We start from the raw sequence: 25,802 nt of genomic DNA on the forward strand, positions 1-25,802 counted from the left end.
ATTAGATATTCCGCATTAGAACTGCAATCCCTAGCCACAGGTAACCATGTACTGAATAACAACGCCATAGCCAAACTGAGAACCAAAAACATCCTGAGGCACAATGGGACAGCTAGCCCTACAAGCCGGAGGCCAGCACCGCACAATAGCATCAGGCCGGGGTACCCTTCTGGTTTAAAAGTAGCAGTTTTAAACACAAGGTCCCTACAGAAACATCATCTGGAGATCTTTGCGCTTCTCCAGGAGGGGGATATTGATATACTGGCACTCACAGAAACTTGGTTTGGTGATAACATCTGTCCCGGATATCATCGCTGCCCTCCCAGGTGACTTTGACGCCCTCTGGCACAACAGGCACGACAACAGGAGAGGGAGTGGCGATCCTATTTAACACCAGGATCATGGCCACCAAGATAATAGCAGAGAGCGTAGATAACACAGACATGCTAGGAGTTAAAATCTCCTTTAAAGCCTCTTGCCTCCTTCTCTGGGTAGTCTACCGCCCCCTGGAGGCAACCCCTGGGTTCCACAACTACTTCGCAGAGACCGTGTCTGATCTCAGCACACTCTACCAGCGACTCGTAGTAGTTGTAGATTTTAACCACCATTAGGGGAAAAAACTCCACGAGAGCCACATGCCAAACTGCTCGAAATGGCAATGTCCTCCATGGGGTTCCATCAACTGGTGGATCGCCCAACCCACATTAAAGGGCACACCTTAGACCTGGTCTGGTCCTCTAATCCTCGGGATAAGCTAACGGATATTCGGCCCTGCGCCTGGTCGGACCATTCGTTAATCTCGTGCTGGGTTCCAATGGATAGCCCACTTTAACAAACTCGTCTCGAGTGGAAGAAAGTGCAGAGCTGGAACAAAATCTAGGCAGATTACCTAGTGGACACACTAGAGAGGCTACCCTCACCCATATTGAAGGAAGGTAACATTGACATAGAAAGAGAAACTCTCACTAACACCTTGCAATTCGCTATTGATCAGGTAGCTCCAGAACAGAGAGAAAGAATTAGACTTAAAGGCAAGGGAGCCCCCTGGTTTAATGAGCCCCTGAGGGAAAGGAAACAAAGCGTCCGCCAAGCTGAGAGACGGTGGCGGAAAGCTTACGACCCTGCTGAACTAACAACCTATAAATCTTTACTCACACTTTATAAAAAAATCCATCATATCTAGGAAAGCTGAGTACTATGAAGCACGAATCGCAGACGCGTCGAATAAACAAAAGGAGACTTTTAAGATTTTAAAAGAACTCAGCAAAAAGTCTGACGCAAACCTCGCAGTAGCACCCACTGGCTGCGACGTTTTACAGTCCTTTTTACTTCAGAAAGTAACAGACATCCTCCTAGAGATTGAAAACATCCCCATCACTATGAGCTCCTGGGAGCTGTCCACACCCCTACCCCTCACCGGTCAGCTTCTCACTAGCTTCCCTCAACTATACTCAAGGTCTCTAATACTCCTGGCAAATGGCACCAAATCAGGCTCCCCTGCCGACCCATACCCACCATGGACCTTCAGGATGGCACTCCCTGCCCTGGAAAGTCAGATTCTCACCCTCCTGAATAATTCCTTGGCGACTGGCCAAGTCCCCGCAAACCTGAAGGAGGCCAGAGTTACTCCTCTATTAAAAAAACCAGGGGCTGACAGGACCGAACTAAAAAATTATAGACCTATCTCCCAGCTCCCTTTCCTGGCAAAGGTTGTGGAGCATCACGTTTTGAAGACCATCTCGGTATTCCTGGAGGAACACGAGCTACTCCAATCTCACCAGGCAGGCTTCAGACCCCACCACAGTACGGAGCTGGTTATGCTATCAGTTCTGGAAGAATTTAGGATTAAGGCCAACAACAAAGAATCGAGCGCCCTGATTTTACTAGACCTGTCAGCGGCGTTCAATACGGTCTGCCATTCTAAACTATTGGGCATTCGGGGGCAGGCCCACAAATGGTTAGAATCCTTTTTATCAGGACGAGCGCAGAGGATCCAACTGGGCGAGCACGTATCGGAAAAGGGCAATATCTCGTGTGGGGTCCCTCAGGGCTCCGCACTGTCCTCTCCTCTTTAATATATGGACTGCCAAGTATTCAACTATGCAGATGACACCCAACTCATCCTAAGGATCGATAATTCAGCCCATGCCCAACAGTCAGCCCTGAGCATACTCCGGTTCACAGTTAACTGTATGACTGCTAACTCCCTAAAAATCAATCCAGACAAAACTGAAGTCCTAGCCATCTTGACTAAAAACAACCCCTGGAGCGATCAGTTCTGGCCCCAAGAGTTGGGGGCCACCCGTAACCCTGCACCCGTTGTGAAAAGCTTGGGCATTAAGATCGACTCTGAGCTCTCTATGACCAATCAAGTCAAATCTGTGGTCGGAACTTGCATAGGTCTTCTAAGACAGCTGAGGAAACTGTCTCCTCTTCTTTCGATCTCGTCAATGAAAACGATATTATCAGCAACTATTGTTTTGAGACTTGACTACGGCAATGCGCTTTATGTTGGGCTACCCCAGAAACTTACTAACAAACTGCAGATAGTTTTAAACGACGCAGCCAGGCTAATCTTTAGGCTGCCCAGAAGAACTCACGCCACTCCCTTGCTGTGCAAGTTGCACTGGCTGCCTATTAAGCAAAGAGCAAAGTTTAAGTGGTTGTATATTACCCTAAAGGCTCTACATGGACACTCCCCAGGCTACATAAAAGAACGCCTACTCAAATATGTGCCAGGGCACATGCTGCGCTCAGCGGAAGTCGGACGGCTGACCTGCCCACACTTTAACACCATATCCAAAGGAGGTTGAGCGTTTTCGGTCCTTCTGCCACAACTTTGGAATCAGTTGCCCGTTAATTTCCGTAAAGAACCCAGACTTCTCCCCTTTCGCAAACAACTAAAAACTATTCTTTTTAGGGAAGCACTAGATACGGCTTAAAGTCCTTTAGTACCTGGAGACCTTCCCGTCTTTGACTGTGTTTCTCCTCTTTCAAAGCGCTAAGAGACCTGTCGGTGTACATGCGCTATACAAGAGCAAATTAACATAACATAAAGGAGTTACTCCCCTGCAAAAGCAAGCACCTAAACGCATCTGACCGGTTTGATTCTCCCGAGCTCCTGAGGACTCCGAAGATTTCAGCAACACAGTAGGTGGGTTCCCGAAGGTCCCTTAGGTCGATCTGCCCTCTCAGCGATTCTGAGACCAGTATCCCTCGTGGGGACCGTGCAACCCGAACACCTGTGCACCGCGTACATTTGCAGTTGCATATGCTTAGTGACTATTCTCGAGCCTGTGCATTGGGCTCCGTGTAGCCCTGACCCTGAGCAGTATTTGCACCAAAGATTTCCGGCCTCCACTCAACGAGTGTCCTGTGGGATGGTTCTTTGTAAACTTGCTTGAGGTCTCCTCACGATCCCTGGTCCGTTGGCCTGCGGGTCCTGGCGAGGGTCACCTTGTTAATTCTTGGGCTTACCTGGTTGCACCAGACGTGCCCTGACTCTCCATTGCTTGGGGAGTCACCTGGACCTTGCTGGTCCTCACCGTAACCTGTTTCCTCTAACCGCGTGGGTTGCAGTTGCCAAGGCTTGTTGGTGCTCCAGCCGGACATCGACCCCTCAGCTCTTGACATCCTGCGTGGGACTGCTCACCTCCGGACTTTGGTCGTCCTCGACGTCTCCTGGTCCCCGTGGCTGCAGAGTCAGCAACCCTTCTACACTCCTGAAGCACTCAACATCGGTGGGCATTTGACTACTGAGCCCCTGGTCACTTGAAGTGACCCAGACTGTCCCCTCTGCTTTCAGGTTCTTCTCACCTCGAATCCAGGCATGGATTCCACTGGACATTCTTCGCCCTCCTGGCAGCAGGACTTCTTTGCAGCTCTCCATTGAAAACGACCAAGGTTTCCAACACTTGACCCCTTGCATCCGGCTCCTCTGGGATAGGTAACACGGGTACTTCGGTACTCACTGATGGGTTGGCCTTAGAACCTCCTAAGTTCCAAAGGGTTTGCTCGAAGTCCTCTTAAAAGTGTCCTTAAGTTGTAATTTTCCAACCGCGACTTTCTCAAAGAGTTGTACGGAGCACGCGTCTGTGTTTCCTCACTGCACCCGTCCTCCGTGGGCTCCCTGTGTCACTCCTCTGGGTGGTTCCTTGGGGTCTCAGCGATTCTACGTGCTCTAGGACTGTCTAGTGAAGTTGTTGTTGTTATAGCATTTTTTTAGTATGTGGTTCAGTCTCCCCCTGGAGCCCGCTGTGTATTTTGCTATTTACGAATGTTCTATTAATTTAGTATTGTGTGCTTTGTGCCCTAGTCTCGTGTAGAGACTAGTAGAGAGTGTTATATTGATATATATATATTTTTATATCAACACTGTGTGGTTCTCCTTTCATTTAGTCATTTAGGAGGTGATATTCTGGTAAAACAAGCTGCTTTACATTCCTTCAGGATTAAGCCTGAAGGCTGCTCTCCATAGCTACCTGTAGGATAGCTTTCAATAAAGGTTATCTTTGACCTCAGGCATCATGAGTCGTGTGGCCTGGTACAAGGTGCCCACTTTAACTAGTGGACAGCATATACCAACACACCTTCTCGCAATGCTTTTGATCAGTTTTTAGTTTCCAAACTGTTGTTTTGCCACCCACTGTGGAAGATGTATTTCATCATGTTAAACATTTCCTGCGGGGAAAAAAATGCACAGCACCCAAAGCTCTTTGTGACTTCTGAAGGGCTTTGTTATTACTGTGAGAAGTTGGCCTGGTATATGCTGTCCACTAATTAAAGTGGGCACCTTGCCCCAGTCCAAGCGACCGTTAGGATGTATGAGGTCAAAGAGAACCTTTCGAAAGCTATCCTAGTGGTAGCTGTGGAGAGCAGCCTTCAGGCTTAATCTTGAAGGAATGTAAAGCAGCTTGTTTTACCAGAATATCACCTCATGAATTAATTAAATGAAATGAGAACCACACCGTAGTTATATAAAAATATGAATTTATTAATATAACACTCTCTAGTATCCTCTACCCGAGGATAGCACACAATACGATATCAATAGAACAGTTGTAAATAGCACAATACACAGTGGGCTCCAGAGGGAGACCAAACCATATACTAAAATAGTGGTATAACAACCCCGACTCGGGTCAAGACAATGTCTGGAGCTCGTAGAATCGCTGCAGCCCCAAGGAACTACCCAAAGTGAGTAGATAGGGACCCTACGATGGACGCGTGCAGTGTGCCAACACGACCGCGGGCTCTATACAATTCTATGGGGAAGTTGCGGTTGCAATTTTACAGTTTAAGGACCCTTCTAGGAGGACTTCGAGGAAAGCCTTCAGAACTTAAGACGTTGGAGAGCCACCCCACCCGTGGATACCAAAGTACCAGAGTTACCTATCCCAAAGGAGTTGGATGCATAGGGTTGAAGTGGTATTGAAAACTGCTGTTGCTCTCTATGGAAGGCTTCGAAGAAGTGCTGCTGCCGTGAAGGTGAAAAGGGTCCAGTGAAATTTAAGGATTCTTGAAGAAAGAAACCTGAAAGCAGAGTGGACAGAGTGTGGGTCACTTCAGAGTGACCAGGGGCTCTGGAGACGAATGCCCACCAATTTCGGGTGCTATAGGTGCGAAGAAGGGATGCTTGACTGTGCAGCCACGAGGACCATGAGACGTTGACGATGACCAGGAGCCAGATACAAGCTGTCCCATGATGGATGTTGAGTGCTATGGGGTCGGTGTCCGGCTGGAGCACCAAAAAGCCTTGGCAAAAGCAACCCATGCAGGAAGGTCAAGCAGGTCACGGTGTAGACCAGCAAGATCCAGGAGACTTACTAAGCAATGGGGAGGCCGGGCACATCTGGAGCAACCAGGAAAGCCTAACAGAATTCAAGATGACCCTCAGGACGACTCACAAGCCAAATGACCAGGAGTCGTGAGGGGACCTCGAACAAGATCACAAAGTACCAGTCCACGGAGCACTTGGTGTGAGGATGCCAGAGTTCTTTGGTGGAAATACTGCTCAGGGTCAGGACTACATGGAGTCCAATGCACAAGCTTGGGAATCGCCAACAATCATATGCACTTGCAAATAGACACGGTGCACAGGGGTTCGGGTTATGCAGTCCCCACGAGGGATAATGGCCTCAAAGTTGTTGAGAGGGCAGATCAACCTCAGGGACCTTCGAAACCCACCTCCTGTATTGCTGGAGGTTTCAGAGTCTGCAGGAGCTTGGGAGTAGCAGACCGGTCAGTTGCGTTGAGGTGCCTGCAAATGCAGGGGAGTGACTTCAGTTGTCCTTAATGCACCACAGGTCCTGCACAGAGCCTGTATGGAGCAAGGCCACAGACAAAGCTTTGGACGGAGAGGGAGACGAAGTCAGTCCCAGTCGAAGTACAGAGTGTCCAGACGGTCGAAGCTCAGTGGTTTCTTCTTGTACAACCTTGTCCACCTAAAATCTAAAGAGCTACAGTCAGGTAAGCCCTTTTGTGTCCACGGGAGAGGGTTGGACAGATTCGCGGAACCCTCCTAGGGGAGGGTCAGGACGAAGGGGAGGTCACTCCCATGTCCTTTGTCTGGTTCCGCACCATAGCAAGAGCCAACAGCTCCCAGAACTGGTTTGAGCTGGACAATGCACAGGGACACCAAATGTGCCCAGGTGCATACTTTCAGGCAGTCTGAGTGCACCCACCCAGCCCCAAACACTAAATCCTATCTGGGAGGTGGTCCCTCCTCCCTGTGACAGGATGCCTATTGTGCTGCCTTCCTCTGCTCGAGCTTGGCTCAGCAGCAGGAGGGCAGAAATGTGTCTCTGGTCAGTAACATTCATTTTGTGCTGACCGGGTCGAGAAGGCTAGCACTGGACAGACCAGTGACCCCACGAAGCTCACTTCACAACGGTGGAATCATACCCCCCCCCCCCCCCCCTACACCAGTTACTGGTGTGAAGGTATTATTCCAAGGTGTTTGATACCAAACACAACATGTTTTGTTTCAGCAGTTTTTGAGATAGCATTTACCGCGAGGTTATATTGCACCTCTACCTATATGTCTGGCTGAGTCCCAGACAACCCGGCAGAATGGTCTCCAAAGGCTGCAGAGGGGCTCTGCTCATGCAGGGGCACACGCTAACGTAAAACCCAGCACCCTGCGTTCAGGATTGTTAAGGCCTGCTATAGGGGGTGATTTATAAGTTATAAGTGTAGTGACCTATAGATATAGTGAACTGTAGTGAAGGCTGCCTTAATACATATATACATTGCTAAGTTAGCATAACCGCGTTAGATGACAGAAGACCATCTTGCTGCTTTTGCGCACGACACTGCAGTTGCATGTTATTGTTTGAGAAACTGCTTGCTCGCCTTTTTCTTCACATGAGAACTGTCTGTTGTTCACATCCCTAGCTGTGAGCTGTGACCTTGGTCTGTACACAGTGTAAAAGAAACAGTCTGGGCCGCTAGACAATGCATGTTTTCGAGTTCAGGTTGATCGACTCACTATTTAGCCATAACACACATGCAGCTGCGAATACCTGAAAGTCGAGTGCTTTTAATATTGCAGGCTGCATGTTTAACACACATTCTGAAGACGAGCCTTCCTGCGAGAAGACTTAAGCTGATCCTGTGATGTGATCTCACTAAGCTGATCCTTGAGGTATGGGGTTCTCCCTTCAAGCCTAGAGACCTTTTATTAGCCTAATAATATTAGCTTATTAGTGAAGGGAAGGTGGTTGTACCCTCTGTCATTTATAATATGATTTCTCCCTTTATATTCTATGGTATTGTAACAATGCTGATGGTTTTGATATTAATCATTTGTCTGCTTGTGTTAGCCAAAGTACTGCATCTTAGGACACGAGGTTTATAAAATAAACTCTTTAAACTTTACCGTGCCTCCTATTACTCTTGTTGTGGACTGATATGAGAATAATTACGAACAGGTATTTCTGATTCCCACCATTCCTGAGAGTACTTTAAGTCGCTTGTTCTGGGTTGTCTTTTCATTGGGACCGCCGAGCTAAACCTCGGATAACGAATGGGACACTGATGCTGGCCGGATACAGGGTTCTAGGTTCTGAGGTGAGTTTCTGGTACACCACAATTCACTGAGGTCCTGGTTTCCTGCGCATAGTTCTGTGTAAGCAGAATCCCTGCAACAGAACCTATATCTAAAGTAAGTGGTGCAAGCACCAACTTACAAAAGTTGCAGTAGCAGACCTGTAGTTCCATTTTGCATGGCATCTCAGGGGTGGCATAATGCATGCTTCAGCCCATGGGAGGCCTCTGGGGTACCTATGCCCTGGTTACATGGTGTACCATATACTAGGGACTCATAAGGGTACCCCAGTATCCAATCTGGAGTGTACCAAAGTACATGTATAACAGTTTAAAGGAGAAAGTAGATAGACTGGGGTCATGATTAGCAGGATCCCAGTCACTGGCCAAAAACAGTGTAACATCCATTAAGAAGTGGGGGTAACTATAAGAAGCAGATCCTACTTTCCTACACACACACCCCTTCCCCACACAAAAGGAGATAAGACTAACCTTGATCAGTTGAGTCTTTATTTTCTAAGTGGAAATAACTGGAGAGTCCATCTGCATTGGCATGGTTACTCCCAGGTCTATGTTGCACTGCATAGTCCATCACCTGTAGGAAAATGGACCACCTCAAAAGTTTGGGATTTTCATCTGTTTTAGCCATAAGAGGGGCTTATGGTCTGTCTGAACAATGAAGTGAGTGCCAAACAAGTATGGCCTCAGCTTCTTCAGAGCCCAAACCACAGCAAAGGCTTCCCTCTCAATGGCTGACCAACGTTTCTCTCTGGGGGTCAGCCTTCTGCTTATAAAAGCTACTGGCTGATCCTGACCCTCTTCATTCAGTTTTGATAACACAGCCCCTACCCCCAATTCAGATGCATCAGTTTGAACAATGAATTTTTTGGAATAGCCAGGACTTTGCAGAATGGGAGCAATGCACATGGCCTGCTTTAGGTCTTCAAATGCTTGACAGCTAACTGTCCACTGAACTTTTGTAGGCACTCGCATATAGATTTTAATGCTAACTCCAGGTACCCCATTGGAATAGCTGTCTTGTGCAGAACATACAAACAGCTATTAACAACAGACGGAGTTAATACCAAAGGTCAGAGAACTCTGCGCAACTGTAACTTATGCGCATACAATAAACTGCTCAGTGTTTCCCTTCTCTGGGATTTATAACCATAATTCCACCAACCAAGAGCTGGCTTTTTCTTGCAGTACCAAATTGAGAATTCTATTTTAACTTAGTCGAGGTCGTGGAGTCTATCTGGCAGAGTACTAAGAAGAAGGCACCAGGACCAGATGGTGTTCTAATAGACTTGGTAAAATGTAATCTCAACCTATGAACGACCATATTGACGAATGTTTTTAATAACTTAAATTATTTTTCTATACCTAGTTCATGGTGTACCTCAACTATCATCCCAATATTTAAGAAAGGCAATCACTTGGACCCCAGTTGTTACTGCCAAATTTTGCTTATTGACACCTCTGTTAAAATCTTAGGGAGTGTCATCTAAAATAGGATCCCCACATGGGCTGCTGAGTACTCCATTTTACATAGATGCCAAAGTGGCTTTAGGGAATGAGTGGGAACAATTGAGCAATGTCTTAATCTAATTATTGGTAAGTATACCATTGCCAAGCGCTGCCCAATATACCTCACTTTTAAGGTCTTGTCCATAGCTTTTAACTGTGTAAATCATTCTAGGCTGTGGACCTTTATTTTATATATGGGGTTGGATGAAGCACTTGTAGGAGAGTAGGGTCTGCTTTCTATGTTCACCCCCACTTTTTGCTTTTGCTTCACTGGTTTTCGACTTAGATGTGGCTGTGGGCCTGCCAATCAGACCCACAGCCCAGCTGTTCTCTCTCTAAATTCATACTATGTACTTTAGGTGGATAACCCAATTGGTAAGGCTCACCTTATTGGCCCCTGTATAGTGTACCTTAGGTACCCAGGGCATAGGTGTAACCCTAGGCCTACCAGGGGCTGCAGCATGTATTATGCCACCCCTGGCCTGGCCTTCCATCATGACACTACTGGCTGATCACTCAGCTGGGGCAAGGTCATGTAATCACCCCTTGCTTAGGTGTAGTATTCCTATACCTACCTTATATATAGACACATGTGTACCTATCAGCCACTCCTATGGCAGGCCTTAACAACCCTGGAGGCAGAGTGCTTGGTAACATGTGAGATGGTGCTCTAGCAGGAGCTGAGCCTGTCTGCAGCTTTCTGAACCATGTCCTTATAGCTGTTCTATGATGTAGCCTACCATATACTCTTAAAGTGCCTTATAATCTTAAACGGTTATGGTAACTATGGTTTGGCTTTATCAAAACATGTCGTGTAAGGTGTCTAACACTTTGGAATAATACCCCCATACCATTTCTGGTGATGAGGATATTATTCCTCCCTTCTAGAGGGAGAAGACATGTTGAAACCTACTTACCCGGTTAAAGTTAACCAGAGCCCCAGCATCACAAAATGGATGCTGCTGCCACGACACAAGTCTGACCTCCTGCTGCTGGGAGTCCTTCCAGCGAGGGAGGCTTGGACAATAGGTTTCCTGCCTTGGGAGGTGCGAGCACCACCCCAGACAGGACTTAGTGTATTGGGGCAGGGAGGGATGAACGAAACTTGACACTGCCTGGGGCACACAAGGTGTCCCATGCATAGTCCAGTTCAAACCGGCGCTGGGGCACTCCAGCCCCAGCTCTGGCGCGAAACTGGACAAAGGAAAGGGGGTGTAACCACTCCCCTTCCTGGTTCCACCCATAGGATGGACCTTGCAGGTAGCCTAGCCCAGTATATCAGCAGGTAGCTGAGCCCTGCAGAATTAGATTATCCTGAATCTGCAACTTGAACAGAAACTCTGGACCTTCGACATTCGACCTCAGGAAGAAGACTGAAGAAATCTCCCTTGTGGCCAAGGAGTGACCACCCTGGGCAACCAGGCACCATCCAGTGACCGCTGCTGGCTTTGCGACTGATCCTACGAGGGACGACTGCAGAGACTGACCAGCGCCGAGACTTCCAGACACCTCTGAACCAGATCCACATCTACAGCAAAGCTGAGACCCGTGGAGGCGACGAGGGACGTGGGACCGGCGACTTGGGAAAAGTGGCTAGTAACTGACTAGCGCGACTTCTGAGGCTTCCTCGAGGCTGTGCTTGGGGAATTGAAAAGCCCCCATCCCGAGCACCATCTGCAAAGAAGATCAGCTCCCCACACTTCACGTGTTCTGCGTGGGGCCCTTCTGCACCTGAGTTGCTCGACGTGTTGTCCGGTTGCCGGCCCGTTGGCTAGTGACCTCTTTGACGACGAACCTTTAATTTCACCTTGCTGGTCCGGCTCCTCCAGACTGGCACTCGCTCCTCTGTGAAAGAGAAGCACCCCAGACCTTCCTGGTCTGCACCAGAAGCAAGTCCTCCATTCTGCGTGGGTTCCGCTTGCCAAGGCTTGTTGAGTCCTAACTCGACCTTGATGCCGCCGACAGCAAGAGCCTTCGTGGGACAGCTCGCCTCCTGGTCCTGGTCGTCCTCGACGTCTTCCGGTACCCGTGGCTGCTGCGACAAGCTTCACCTCTTCACCTGCATCTGCACGACATCGCCTGGTTCCTTCCCGGCTCCTGGCTGGTGACCTAGACTCTGTCCCTTCTGCTTGCAGGTATCCTTCCTTCTTGATCCCATCCTTGGGATCCACCGGACACTCTTCACTGACTGCCCGTCAGCAACTTTCCTTCAGGCATCTATAGGAGTCCACGACGAAACCCGACGCAAGTTCCCACCTATGCACCCGCAGCCTGTGGGCTAGGTAACTTGAGTACTCCGGTGCTCACAAGGGTATTGACTATCCTAGGGTCTAGTTTCCAAGTCTCGAACTCCTAGCTACTCCAGAAGTGTCCTAAAACTCTTAATTTCTAATGACTACTATTTCTATCGAAGTTTACGCATTACGCGTGAGTGTTTCCACTCTGCACCTGAATCCCGTGGGCCTCCCACTTCCTAACCTTTGGTAGTATAGTGTAGCCCCACTTACTTAGTATATGGTTTGCGTGGCCCCTAGGGCCTAACTGTATTACTTACCTGTGTGACTTAATGTATGCTTAAATAAGACTGTGTTGTACTTACCTCGAATCTCATAAAGAGTGCTGAGGGTATTTTGACTATTATAAATACATTCTATTTTGATATATCTCTGTTGTGGTATCCTTTCATTTGGTATTCAAGGGATTACAAATGGTATAACAGCTGGCTTCACATGCCATACAGAGTTTAGCCTAAGACTGCTCTTGTCCATGCTACCACTAGGATAGCTGGTCTATAAGGTTGACTTTACAACCAATCACCATAAGGGTTGTTTGGACTGATATAAGGTGTACACTAGAACTAGTGACATCATACATCAGGCCAACTTCTCACAGCACTCGTACATGTTTTAGCAGCTCTACATGAGAATATGAGTGCCAAAATCAGGTAAGGAGCAAATTGAGAACTAACTAGAGAATTAGAATTTCACAAGGTGTACTGCAGGGTGTGTGTTAGCACCGCTGTTATTTATATTATATATCTGAAATAGAAAGTTATTTATGGATTCGTCAGCAGTATCTCTGAGCGTCGATAGTTGGCGTCAGTCGACTCAGCGTTCATCGTTGGCATCGTGGTCGCTGGAATGATGTCGCGGTATCTACTTAAATGCCGCCCTCGCCCACTGACGTCAGTTCTTTCTTTTTCTGCGCCAGCCAAGTCGATCGACTCCTAGTGCACGGAGGGATGTCACCTCGGACCGGCTTCCAGACTTGTGACGCCTGTCACAAATTGATGTCGGTCATGGACTCGCACCTTGTGTGCCTTTGGTGCCTGGAGCACGACCACGACCGAAGTTGTGCCCCGACCGCCGTGCCATGAACCCGAAGTCTTTGCGGGAGTGGTCCCGAACTCTTCTCGAGGTCTGGCAGTCCGGTCCGCGCAGTTCGAGGTCGCGGTCGAGAGGGAAGTAACGGGACCGGTCGCGGAGCCACCACCACCACTCTTCATCGAAGTCTATGTCTTTGGGTAAGTCAAAGCACAAGAAGAGAGCAACGAAGCATCGTCGCTCTTCGCACTCTCCCTGCCTGTTGAACGACACGATTCGGGACGTGGCAGGTACTTGTCCGGCTCTGCCCGCGGGGTCGACTCCAGCCTTCTCTCCCTTTCCGGCACCCGGAGCGACCCCTGCCCAGCTTCGAACCTTTTACGAAGCCCTACAGTCTATCTTCAGGCAGCCCGACTCCGCTGGCGTGCCTTCAGGCCCTGGGGAATCGGTTGGGGGCTCTAGGCCTTCGATGTCGACCTCATGACACTTCCTCCGGCGCCGAATCCAGTGACGACACCCCTGCCGCCTCCGATGCCGGTTGTGTCCCCAACCGTCATCGACCCCGGCCTCCCCCTCGATGAGGGCATGGAGCCGGACCGACATGGTCCAATGCCGGTAGCGGCGCTGACCGGTACTCTGTGCCCCTGTTCTCTCCTGATGTTTCCTACCGCCTTGAGTGGCTCACCGGAGAGGGTGAGGAGGACTGTGAGGGGTCTTAGGACCCTCTTGCCGACCAGTTGGAGGAACCGGGCTGGAGAAAGGAGATGGGTGAGACCAATGGTCTGGATACCTCCCCAGATCTTGGCATGCTATCTCCCCCACCGTGGCTGCGGAGGAGGGTGCATTGTAAGCAGTGGTGTTGCGTAGGGAAGCTGAGCCCTAAACCTCGAGCTTCCTATGGTGGCGGTCAGGACTAACCGCTTAGCAAGTGCTTCAACCATTGCTGACGTTCAGTGAGGCTCTTACTGACATCCTTTTGGGCACTTGGTTCAAGCCCCACACAGGGGTTCCTGTTGTCAGGATGATTGCCCGACACCACTGCGCACCTCCGGTTGACTCCATTTTCCTCTCTTCCCATCCTACCCCTGAGAGCTTGGTTGTCCAAGCCTCAAAATCCAAGGGTGTTTTCCCTACGGCACCACCTGATAGGGAATCCAAGAAGCTGGACCACCTCTGTAAGAAGATGTTTTCTTCCTCCAGCTTGGGACTGCGGTAGGTGAATACCGCATGTCTATTGGGCCGTTACTTCCACTCGGTGTGGGGCACGGTTGCGCAGGTGCTGCCACAGTACCTGGAGGAGGCCCAAGCCGTGCTCGCCCTTGTTGTTGCCGAAGGTAGAGACGCAGCAAACTTCACCATCCGGTGTGAGCAGGACTGTAGGAGATTGGAATCTGACTAATGGTTGCCCCCAACTTTTTGCCTGGTATTTGAGTGGTTTTTGACTAGTCTGGCTGGGATTCTGCTATCCAGGACCCCAGCCTATCTGCTTTCTCCCTAAAACTGATGTGAGTACTCTAGGTACAAACCTAATTGGATGCTGAGGGTGCCCTGACAGTCCCTTGTAGATGGTACCCTAGGTACCCAGGGCATGGGGCCCTCAATAGGCCTACCAGGGCTGCAGCACTTATTGTGCCACCCTGGAACAGCCATACAAACTGACACCACCAGACCACTACGGTACCCTATATCCCACCCCATTACAACCCATATACTCTCATAGGTCACCCCTATAGCAGGCCCTGGTAATCCTACAGCGCAGGGTGCTGAGGTATGTGTGAGGGGGGACCCCTACATGAGTAGGGCCTCTCTGCAACCTTCGTAAAATCGTTACTGGGTTGTTTGTAGTGTAGCCCTACCATATACTCTTAACCGCATTACAAGTCTATTGCGATATCGCGATAACTTGAGAATGGCTACACAGAACCATATCGTGTTTGGTGTCAAACATGTAGGAATCATACCCACAGTCCAGCCATGGGCATGAGGGTACAATTCCCCCTTGCTAGAAGGGCGATATGGGAAAAGCGGTGGAATTTAGACACCAATTTAAAAGTGCACAAGTTACACAAAATGGCTACTGCCCGCCACCTACACGACCCTGGCTGGCTGTTGCTGGGGAAAACCCCAGCCTCGCCAGCTGGACAATAGGGCTCCTGTGACAGGGAGGTGCTAGCATCTCCCCAGACAGGATAATGTGAATTGGAACAGGGTGGGTGCACCAAATGTCCTTTCAGAGTTGCACGTAGGCAGCTGCAGAGACCTAATTCTGCATACACCGCTTGGAACCGGTTCAGGGGCATCCTGCCCCTCGCCCAGGCGGGAAACACACAAAGGGGAGAGGGTGTAGCCACCCTTTCCCGCCTCACCAGCCATTGGTGGACACTACTCTGGACACTCCCCTAATCTTGGGGATAAAGGTGAATAACGTGGCCCCAGAGCCTCAGATTAATTTGGAACTTTACAGAACCGACCTTCGACGAGCTGCTGCCCAGCTGACGGAAGAAATCTCCCTTGGGATAAAGGAGTTATCCCCCTGCTTGGCAGGCACCTGAAACACTGCAAGTGACCCGGTTGGAACTTCGCTGCTTTCACGATCTTCGACGACTTCCAGAACCCTTGAGGTGGGTTTCCAGCGCATCCCAGAGGCCAGTGAGTGTGCTCAACGAGTTTGGGCACCGTGGACCGCGTGGGTGCCGAGATCCCCAATACCCCGAGACCCCGGCTTCTTCTTGCATAGCACACGACCCTGACCAGTGGGGAAGTTGTGCTTTGGCCCGTTTACGAGCCAACCACTCTACAGCAATTGTGCCGAAGACCAGCGCCCTAGCCCCCTCCGGTGGCCCGTGGGTGCCCTTTTACGCACTCCAAATTGCCGCCTCCCGAGGTCCCTTGTCTCTCGACTTGTGGGCCCTAGCGGAGGTCTATCTTTGAAAACAAGAGTTCCCCTGGCTGCTCCAGGCCTGCTCTACCGTCTCCTCGAAGGAGACCTCTCCCAGACCTCGTGGGTCTGCACTGCAGCTGATTTGTTTATTCTTCATGGGTTGTGGTTGCCAAGGCTTAGTGGATCCAATCCGGACACTAACACCGCAGCGACCCTCATCCGACGTGGGACAGTCGCCCTCCGGAAGCTGGCCTTCCTTGAAGGCTCCCGGAGCCCGTGGCTGCAGATCCAAGCAACAGCACCTCTCACCTGAAGCACCCGACATCGAAGGGCTCCTTGCTTTGAGCCTCCTGGTCACTTTGCCGTGACCCAGACTCTGTCCCCTCTGCTTTCAGGTTCTTCTCTACATTCTTCACATCTTTGATCTTCACGGCATCATCGACGCTTTTGGCTAGCAGAACTTTTGACTATTTTCCCATTGAAAATCAGCCCGCGACCCGACAGCAGAAACGACCTATGCACCCGGCTTCCCTGGGGCAGGTAACAGTGGTACCTCGGTACTCTCGGGGTTGTGGGCAACTCAAAAGCTTAAGTCTGAAGTTTTAACTTTGTACTTCTGCTAGAAGTATTTTTAATCTGTTTATTTCAAACCGCGACATTCTCCATAGGCTAACATTGCGATCCCGATAGCAGCTCTTTGCACTGCACGCGTCTCCCGTGGGTCCCCTTCCTCATAACTGTGGGTGGATTCTGAAGGGGCAAGCGATCCTGAATGCCCTAGGCATTGCCTGTAGAATTGTCGTGGTTCTTATACCACTATTTTAGTATATGGTTTGGTCCCCCCCGGGGCCCATTGATTTCTGTGCTATTTATTGTGTTTATAAATGCTTGTTTGAAGTGTAACTTTGCCACTAGCGACATAAAGTGACTGTGGGATTCTGTCTAGAATAAATACATATATTTTATATATATACCTGTGTGGGCTACTCTTTCATTTGGTTATTCAAGAGGTTATTATGGTAAAACAATAAGCTTAACACTCCTTCAAGACTTAGCCTGAAGGCTGCTCTCCACAGCTACCACTAGGATAGCTTTCTTTAAAGGTTGTCTTAAACCTATCATCAATAAGAGTCGAATTGGACTGGTGCAAGGTGTCCCTATAACTAGGAACAGCATATGCCAGGCCAACTTCTCACAAGGACACAGCTGACTCACTGGGCAGGACGATTTCCAGGTCGGTAGCATTGAGACGCTACGCCTGGTTGAGGTCCACTGGCTTTTTGGGGCATGTCCAAGCAACACTTTTGGACATGCCCTTTGACGGCCGTCGCCTGTTTAGAGACAAGGCAGGCAACGTGCTTGACCGCTTTAAGGATTCTAGGGCTACAGCCAGATCCTTAGGCCTCACTTCCACCTACCGCCCAGCTCAATCTGCTTTTCGCCCTTTTTCTGGCTACGGAAGGGTTGCCCCGCCACGTTCTGCCTAGAGCCACAGGCCTGCGCAAGCTGTCCAGCCTCTGCGCCGACGGGGATGTGGATCCCACTGCCGTGGGTCGGGGGGGTCAGCAGGCAGGCCAGTCCACCAGCTGCAGCAGACTCCAAACCCTCCTAGTCTGACCTTTCAGGACCATCAATTGCCAGTGGGCGGCAGGATTTGCCATCACCTCCCCCACTGGCTCAACATCACGTCAGACAGGTGGGTTTTTTCAAGGCTACCCCTCCATCCAGGCCACCTCAATTCCATCGCATGTCGGAGGATCACCTGGCCCGTCTCCTACAGGAAGTCATGGCTCTCTTGGCCAAGGTAGCCATCTAGTGCATTCCTGCCCCAGAAGTCGGCCGTGGTTGTTATTCCCACTACTTTCTGGTGCCCAAGAAGTCAAGGGCCTGAGTTCTGTCGTGGATCTCAGGGATGTCAACCGCTTCCTCCAGAAGGAGGAGTTCAAGATGTTGACAATGGCTCAGATGGTAGCGTTGGACTTGCAGGACGCTTATTTTCACTTTCCCGTCCTGCCGGCCCACCGGCATTTCCTGCGGTTCACGGTAGGCCGAGCACTTTCAGTTTACAGTGCTCCCCTTTGGCCTTACCAGCGCCCCTCGGGTGTTTACGAAAGTGATTGCAGTGGTGGCAGCTCAACTGTGCAGATCAAGGATTCCAGTCTTCCCCTATCTCGACGACTGGCTGTTGAAGGCGGGCTTGCTCCAGGCTGTTGTCACCCACCTCCAGACTACGGCCGACCTCCACCATTCTCTGGGGTTCACCATCCATGTGCCGAAGTCACACCTTATTCCCTCTCAGAAGCTCCTTTTCATCGGAGCGGTTCTGGACACAGCCCATTTCACGCGTCGAGTCTAGGATATTCGGGCTACGATTTCAATTTTTCAGCCTCTATCCCGGGTTTCATTCAGAATGACCCTGAGGCTACTGTGCCTCATGGCCTCCCGAATCCTGCTGGTGGACTATGCCAGGTAGCATATGTGGGCTCCGCAGTGGGACCTGAAGTTTCAGTGGGCACAGCATCAGGGGAATCTTTCAGATTGCGTTCAGATCTCGGCGGGCACTGCACACCAGTTGCAGTGGTGGCTCACAAACCGAGATTGGGTCAGCGCAGATCCCTCTCCCTTCCCCAACCAGAGTTCACAGTGGTGACAGATGAATCACTGCTGGGGTGGGGCGGCCACATGGGAGAGGCAGAGATCCGAGGCCTCTGGTCTCCGGCAGAGTCCGGGCTCCATATCAACCTTTTGGAGCTTCGGGCAATTCGTCTTGCACTAAAATCATTCATTCCCTCTGTCCGGGGAAGAGAGGTGCTGGTGTTCACGGACAACACCACCACCATGTACAACAAACAGGACAGGGTGGGGTCCTGGACCCTATGTCAAGAGGCTCTCCCCCTCTGGACATGGCTGGAACATCAGGGCATATCTCTGGTTGTTCAACACCTGGCGGGTTCTCTGAATGCCAGGGCGGACAAACTCAGCCGCAGGTGCGTGATGGATCACAAATGGCGTCTTCACTCTGAGGTGGTGCAAGGTCTCTTTCAGCAGTGGGTAGAGCCTTGGTTAGATCTATTCGCCACAGAAGAGAACGCGAAATATCAGCAGTTCTGCTTGTTGGAGTTTCCAAGGCGACACTCGCTAGGTGATGCTTTTCGTCGCGAGTGTAGTTGCGATTTTCTACACGCCTTTCAACCTATACCACTTCTGCTCAGAGTGCTGAAGAAGATCATGCCCATGCCCAAGTTATTCTTATGGCTCCGGATTGGGCGAAAAAAGTCTGGTATCCCGAGGTGTTACACATGGCCATTGATCTTCCGATCAGACTGCCTCTTCGGAAGGATCTTCTGTCGCAGAAGCAGGGGACGGCCCTCCACCCGAATCTGTCCAGCCTTTACCTCCTTGTGTGGAGATTGAGCGGCGACAGTTGACAGCTTTCGACCTTCCTCCCTAAATCTGAAATGTTATCTTGGCAGCCAGGCATCCCTCCACTAAAACGTTATACGCCTGTAGATGGAACAAATTTGTGGCGTGGTGCATAGCTAAGGCTGTGGATCCCCTTTCAGAGGTTCTCTTCTTCATTCTTTCTTTGGCCCCGCAGGGCTCTGCTCTGGGCACTCTCAAATGCTATCTTTCAGCCATTTCGGCCTTCCTTCGACTGCCTGACTAGCCTTCTCTTTTCAAGTCCCCTATTGTAAATTGCTTCCTTAAGGGCATTACTCACTTGTTTCCTCCTACTTCTTTCGTGAGGCCCACTGGAACTTGACCCTGGTTCTTACTTATTTGATGTATTCTCCTTTCGAGACTCAACATAACTGTCCTCTCAGACTTTTAACCGTCAAATCTTCCTTTCTGGTTGCCATCACCTCTGCTCGCAGGGTGTGAGCGCTACAGGCTCTTTCTTCTAAGCCTCCTTTCCTGGCTGTTCATCCGGACAAGGATGTCCTCGTACTAGGCCTCCTTTCCGTCCCGAAGTGGTTACCTCTTTCCATATAGGTCAGACCATCACTTTGCCCACCTTCTTTCCACATCCTTCTAAAGAAGAAGAGAGGCTCCATCGTCTGGATCCAAAACGTGTGCTTTCCTTCGATCTGGATCGCACAAAACAATCTCGGTGGATGACCAGCTCTTTGTAGGTTATGTGGGCGCCAAGAAAGGTCAGGCCGTGCAAAAGCGGACCATCTCCTAATGGGTTGTTTTTTGCATCAAAATCTGGTACTCCTTAGCGAAAAAGGAACCTCCAGTTGGGTTGCCTGCCCATTCTACCAGGGCAACGGCAGCCACTACTGCTTTGGGACATGGAGTCCCCCTCCTTGACATCTGCCAGGCAGCTACGTGGGCTTCCCTGCACACGTTTACCAAACACTATTGCCTGGACAGCCAAGTCTGGAGGGACGGCTTCTTCGGCCGTTCAGTTCTACAGGACTTTCTGGTGTGAACTTGGTTCACAGACCCACCACCGGGGTTGGTATTGCTGGGGTATCTCTTCTAAGGTGAGGAATCCATAACTAACTGTCTCTTTCAGATGAACAAGTTACTTACCTTTGGTAACGATATATCTGTCAGAGACATAGGTTGGTTATGGATTCCTCACCGCCTCAGGGACCTCTTTCAAGGCCCTAGTTTTTCTGCACCAGTGGTCAGTGTCTTGCATGGCTTTGTGCTTTAGCGTGGAATGTCGTGTAAGAACAGACGTCAGCGCGCGAGGACGGTGTCTAAGTAGATACCGCAACGTTAATCCAGTGACCACGACACCAACGACGAACGCGGAGTCGACCAACACCATCTATTGACGCGCAGAGGCACTGCTGAGGGAAAAATTCTCCAATCCATTCTGACGCCTGGGGGTAATTTTAAGGTGAGTAATCCATAACTAACCTATGTCTCTTACAGATATATCGTTACCGAAGGTAAGTAACTTGTTCATTAACAAATTAAACCCCAACCTAATTGAAGCCTGTATAGATATTCCTAAGCTTGAAGGAGCACTAGTGGCAACTTTATTTTACGCGGATGACGCCCTTCATTCGTTGGTGATTGCCTTTATTAAGTTCATGGTCGACCTAGAACTCTGTACCTATTTCATGAAATCATACATCATGGCATGTGGCTGTAAAAAAATTAATGAGTCTTCAATGATGGTAGTGGATGATAATCGTTTGGAAAGAACCAACAGCTTTCCCTACCTGGGGAACATGGTTGATTTTTCGGGCTCTTAGGCACCTAATAACGTGTCTCAAAGGCTCAAATTTTCTCGGGCATTTGGGTCACTTTGTAACATCCTGCGCTTACCAGGAGAGAGCTCTCTGCTGCCACTCTACTCTTGCAAATGTGTAATGTTTCCCAATCACAACATATGGAGCTCAAATTTGCAAATAGTACTGCCATTCAGGTGGAAGAGAATAATTTTTGCAGAAAGCTTCAGTCTATCCCTTCGACCTCCTCTCATTATATATATCACAGGAGCTCATGCTCAGTTATATAGAAGATTATAATAAAACTAGGCCTATTTTTCTGTTGATTCCGAAGCAGCTCTGAAATAACATATCATCAAAGATTGCTTAGCAGGTGATGAGGGTCTCAGCATCCATTGGCTTACCCGTGTCAAGGACATTCTTTATGCCCTGGGCAAGCCGCAACTATTTGATGACCGTAGTTTTTGCTATGGGGTGGTTAAAAAGTTATTGATAGATTAGTTGTTAATCCATGCACATGCTCACAGGTTATCTTGTGAGGTTAATAAATCTTTTGTCTCAGCCTATTTTTGTCTGAGACCATCTCATGCCTTGGAGGACTGTTTGATTATTACACATGGTAGGTGGTAAAGATCACTTTTGTTTCATTTTAGAGCTGGTATTGTTGTGGATTTCTTATGTTTTTCGATGGGTCACTTTCAAGCTGCTAAGGTCTGTCCTTGCCCATGTGATGTCATGTCCACTCTGTCCCTGCTACACTTTTTCTTTTTGTGTAAGTTTTATCTGAAATGTACTAGACAATTCTTAATTCCGTATAACAAGAAGTGCAATATATGACAATGTATATTCTTTGTATTATCTTCAATAGCTGGCAAACAATTAATGCTGATTTTATGTATGTATTTTTTAAAATCTGCCTTCTGCTCTCGAAGCACTATGCACTTTGATTATTTTTATATGATGGAACTGTTGTTATGATATACTGTTTTATAATACTAATAGTTGTACTTTTAAAGTTTTTTATGTGTATGTACTTTTATTGATGCTATATGCTTCCAAATGAAAGATTTATGATGACATGGAATTCTTTTTTTGTTTATGCACTAAGGCTTGCCATATCTAGCATCAAAGTATTGTTGTGTAAAACCTTTAGAATTTGGTGAGTCAAGTTTATACCATGAGAAATGGCACAATATGTCTGCATGTTTTTCAATTTGCGTTTTATTGGTTTATCTTCTAAAAGAGTGAGCACACATTTGATAATCTCTATTATTAAGATATTTGTCTGTATAATGCAAAACTCTAATCTGTAGGACAATACCCAAAAATGAGACTTTTATGATCTCTCAAATCCATTATTGCAATGATTTACAGGATGGTGATGTGGTGGCCCCAGAACTTACTCCAATGAAAGCCAGCTGGGTTGATGAGGACAGTGATTATGGCGAAGAGGTCAAGATTGCTCACAATCATGAATCCACCAGCTCCAAAAGACTTTTTAAAGATTGATCAATCATTTGAGTTGTTTCTTCTGTATGTCTGAAGCAGCTGCCAATATAGAAGTGGACATGCCCCCTAAAATAGCAACACAATATTTTTTTGGAAAAAGGAAATGGTGATCATGTGTAACACTCTTGAAAACAATATTTTAATCTGCATACATCATGAATCTATGAAAAGGTTTATTATGTGTAATTACAGAAAATGCCAACTTGTTTTACATTTAAAGATTTTATTTTGGAAAAATGATTTATTTAAATGTTTATCTCCGCAATGATGCTCTGATTCATTCGCATTTAAAACTTTAGCTTCACCAGCTGTATTCTTTATGCAAGTAAAAATAACTACTATTTTAAGTGCTTCTACTAGTATTTAACTGTCATTTCTAGGTTTTTTTGTATCTTTAATGAGTAAGTAGATGATTCCAATAGATGCTACATCCTTATCAATTTGTTTAACTATTGTTGTAAACTGTGACTGGAAGTTTTTGCTATGATGGATACTTCTAAATGTAGATTGTGCACCCTGTGGATATCCCCAGACTGGATCCAGAAACTGGAAAAGCAGTGCTCCTGCTTGCCGGTAGATGGCATTGTGCACCTCCACGCCAACTTCGTTCCACCTTGGAAGCAACTAACTGAGCCGGTGTTTGGGTTTGGTGCATAACTCAAAGGCCTGTGAATATTGCATCCAAATGAACTCGAAGGCCATGCAAGAACCTAAGGTGAAACACTGTGGCAAAACACCTCAAGACGGTCAAAGTCGAGAGTGCGGACTTACTCCTGAAGTTTTTTTCTTTGCAGTCTTAATTGTTTAGGTCAGTCCAAGAAAAAATATAAGAAGTCTAAGCAGGACTTGGTCCGTTACTGCCACTCTCTATCACTAGAGGAGGTACAAACACCTGACCGTGCCTCTTGATCTCTCTCCCATTCCGCCAATGAGCTGATTACAAATCTGGTCCTGATGCAACCAGATTTTTCAGGGCCAAAACGAGCGGCTCAGCAGATCAGAGCCTTTAGGGAATCCAGGCTGACCATGTTTGGCATGCTTCCAGTTCTCTTTGGCATGCTTTCAGTTCCCAAAGATCCGTAGGGGCTTCCAGTTGTGTTACCGCGGACAAATTCGCCCTCAGCACCAACTGTGGCTCTCGAAATCACATCTGGTTCCACACCGGCTTCGGTGCAGACACAAAAACCTGTAATGATCCTTTGGATGTAGATTGATTGATTGATGTCGGCACCAGAGGCAAATCCACAACCAATTATGGTGTCTGTCTCTGAACCAAATTTGTTTTGACCGATGTCGCACCCCAATACAAACGATCAAACACAATTCTGGTATTGCACAGACATAGCATAAACCTTTTAGCTTGGACACTGACCAGAGTCAGCCATATGGAGATGAAATTAGGCAATGGGGACGTGTTTGCTCCACCCATTGACAAGGAAAATTGGTATGTGGACCAGAGAGATGCCAGTGGACGGAACAGTTCACCTGATATTGAGTTGCTTTACCCCATGGACTAGCAACTAAGGAAAGCGCATCTTTTGCCATGGTCATCAGTAGAGCAGCTGAAGTTCTTGATTTGCACCACCCCACTATGGAGGTAAAACCAATCTCCTCACTGAGGTCTTTCAACCTGGAAAGGCACCAACCAAATCTCTTCTGCCCTTCAACAAGGCCCTCACTAACACGCTATTGGGCACGTGCGTGAAACTACATCCTGGCCCTCCAGTCAATGCCCAAGCCTCACATTGTCTTAGTCCAGTTTCAGGTGACTTTGGATTTCTTTAAACCCTGCATCCAACGCCTGAGAGTTTGGTAGTGCAGGCATGCACCAGCAGGGAGCATAGGAACCCCTTTCTGGCTAATCCCCAGACTGAGAGTCCAACCATATGGAGAAGTTTAGGAAAAGAATGCTTTCATCAGCCAGTCTTCCCTTGAGGTCAGTCAGTGCCAGCTGCCTCCTAGGGAGCTTTGCCCATTCACTCTGTGGCATGGTTGGTGATAACTTACCAGCTGTCCCAGACGACCCATACTTCCTTAGCCTAAACCATTCAAGATAGACAGGATGCACCCACATTTGTCATCGGATCAGGCCTAGGAACCACTAATTGTTTAGGACTGGAAACTGTTACATGTGTAGTGCTTCAACGCCATGCGTGTATGAAGACCACTGGCTTCTCTGGAGACATCCTGGCATCCCTAATAGACATGCCTTTTGGTGGATCATGCCTGTTGAAAAATCTGATTCAGCCCTTGAGGATTTTAGGGAGAGCTGTGCCATAGCTTGCTCTTTCGGCATCAGTTCAGCAATCTTCCCAACAGTTGTGTCCTTCTCGAGATATGCTGGAGGCTTGGCATATCGGCAGTCTCAGGCTCTGCCTTCCACACAACAGACCTCCCAGCGCTTTCAAGGTTGGGGCCATGACACCAACAGGCAATGCCCAGGTCATCAGGTACAGCGCACGTTTAAGTCCCCTGTCCCCGCAACAAAAACCTCGAAATATCTTTAGTACACTTTTAGTGGCCACCACTAGCCTGTTAGATGCAGGATTCACCATTTCTTCCAGGAATGTCAGAGCATCGTGTCCTACAAACTGATCTTTCAAATTGTCCAACAGAGCTATGCCCTACCATACCTTTTCGACCCACTGTACCTCCCACCTACATCAGAGCGGCTTTCAAAAAACCAACTGTTCATTTTGCTTCAGGAGCTTCTGGCTCTTTTGTCCAAAAGAACCATAGGGAGTGTACTGGCATCCAAAGCAGTGACTGGATATTATTCCCACTACTTCTTTTTGCAGAGGAAGGGCAGAGGCCTTTGTCCTAATTTGGATCTTTGCCCCCTAAATGCCTGCTTGTGAAAAAACAAATTCATGATGCTCATGCTGGCCTGTGTCCTGTCTATACTGGAATCGTGGGAGTAGATTGTGCACTGGACCTGCAGGATGCCTAATTCCATATTCTCTGTCCTGCTGGCACTACCTGTGGTTCAAGGTGGGTCACTAGCATTTTCAGTTTGCCGTATTCCCTTTCAGACTCATCAGTGTCCCTTTATGTTCAGAAAGGTAATGGCGGTAGTCTGTGCCCATCTTCAGTGGTTGAATGTAGTAGTCCTCCCCTACCTTGATGACTGGCTGTTAAAGGCAGGCTTGCCACAGTTAGCCGTGGACCAGATGACTGCAAACCTCCTTTTATTTCTGGGATTGACGATTGACATGCTGAAGTCACATTGGACTTCTCTGCAGAGACTCCCTTTCATGTGAGCTTCCTGGACACAGTGTCAATTCAATTCAAATAACTTTATTCGGTTATTGTAACAAGATAACC

The 25,802-nt window shown here is 48.5% G+C and overlaps 1 protein-coding gene across 4 annotated transcripts in view; it reads left to right on the forward strand.

Moving 5' to 3' along the window:
• SAMHD1 (SAM and HD domain containing deoxynucleoside triphosphate triphosphohydrolase 1) overlaps window positions 1–22,828 on the forward strand; it is a 1,667,622-nt gene extending 1,644,794 nt beyond the window's left edge. For all 4 annotated transcript variants that reach the window (XM_085618924.1, XM_085618923.1, XM_085618925.1 and 1 more), the window contains one exon: window positions 22,344–22,828. In XM_085618924.1, coding sequence (XP_085475050.1) covers window positions 22,344–22,478 — 135 coding nt within the window. In that variant the 3' untranslated portion in view covers window positions 22,479–22,828. The remainder of the gene's footprint in view (window positions 1–22,343) is intronic.
• The last annotated feature ends 2,974 nt before the right edge of the window (window positions 22,829–25,802 follow it).

This window comes from Triturus cristatus, chromosome 7 (genome assembly GCF_964204655.1).
Source record: "Triturus cristatus chromosome 7, aTriCri1.1, whole genome shotgun sequence".
Classification (NCBI taxonomy): domain Eukaryota; kingdom Metazoa; phylum Chordata; class Amphibia; order Caudata; family Salamandridae; genus Triturus; species Triturus cristatus.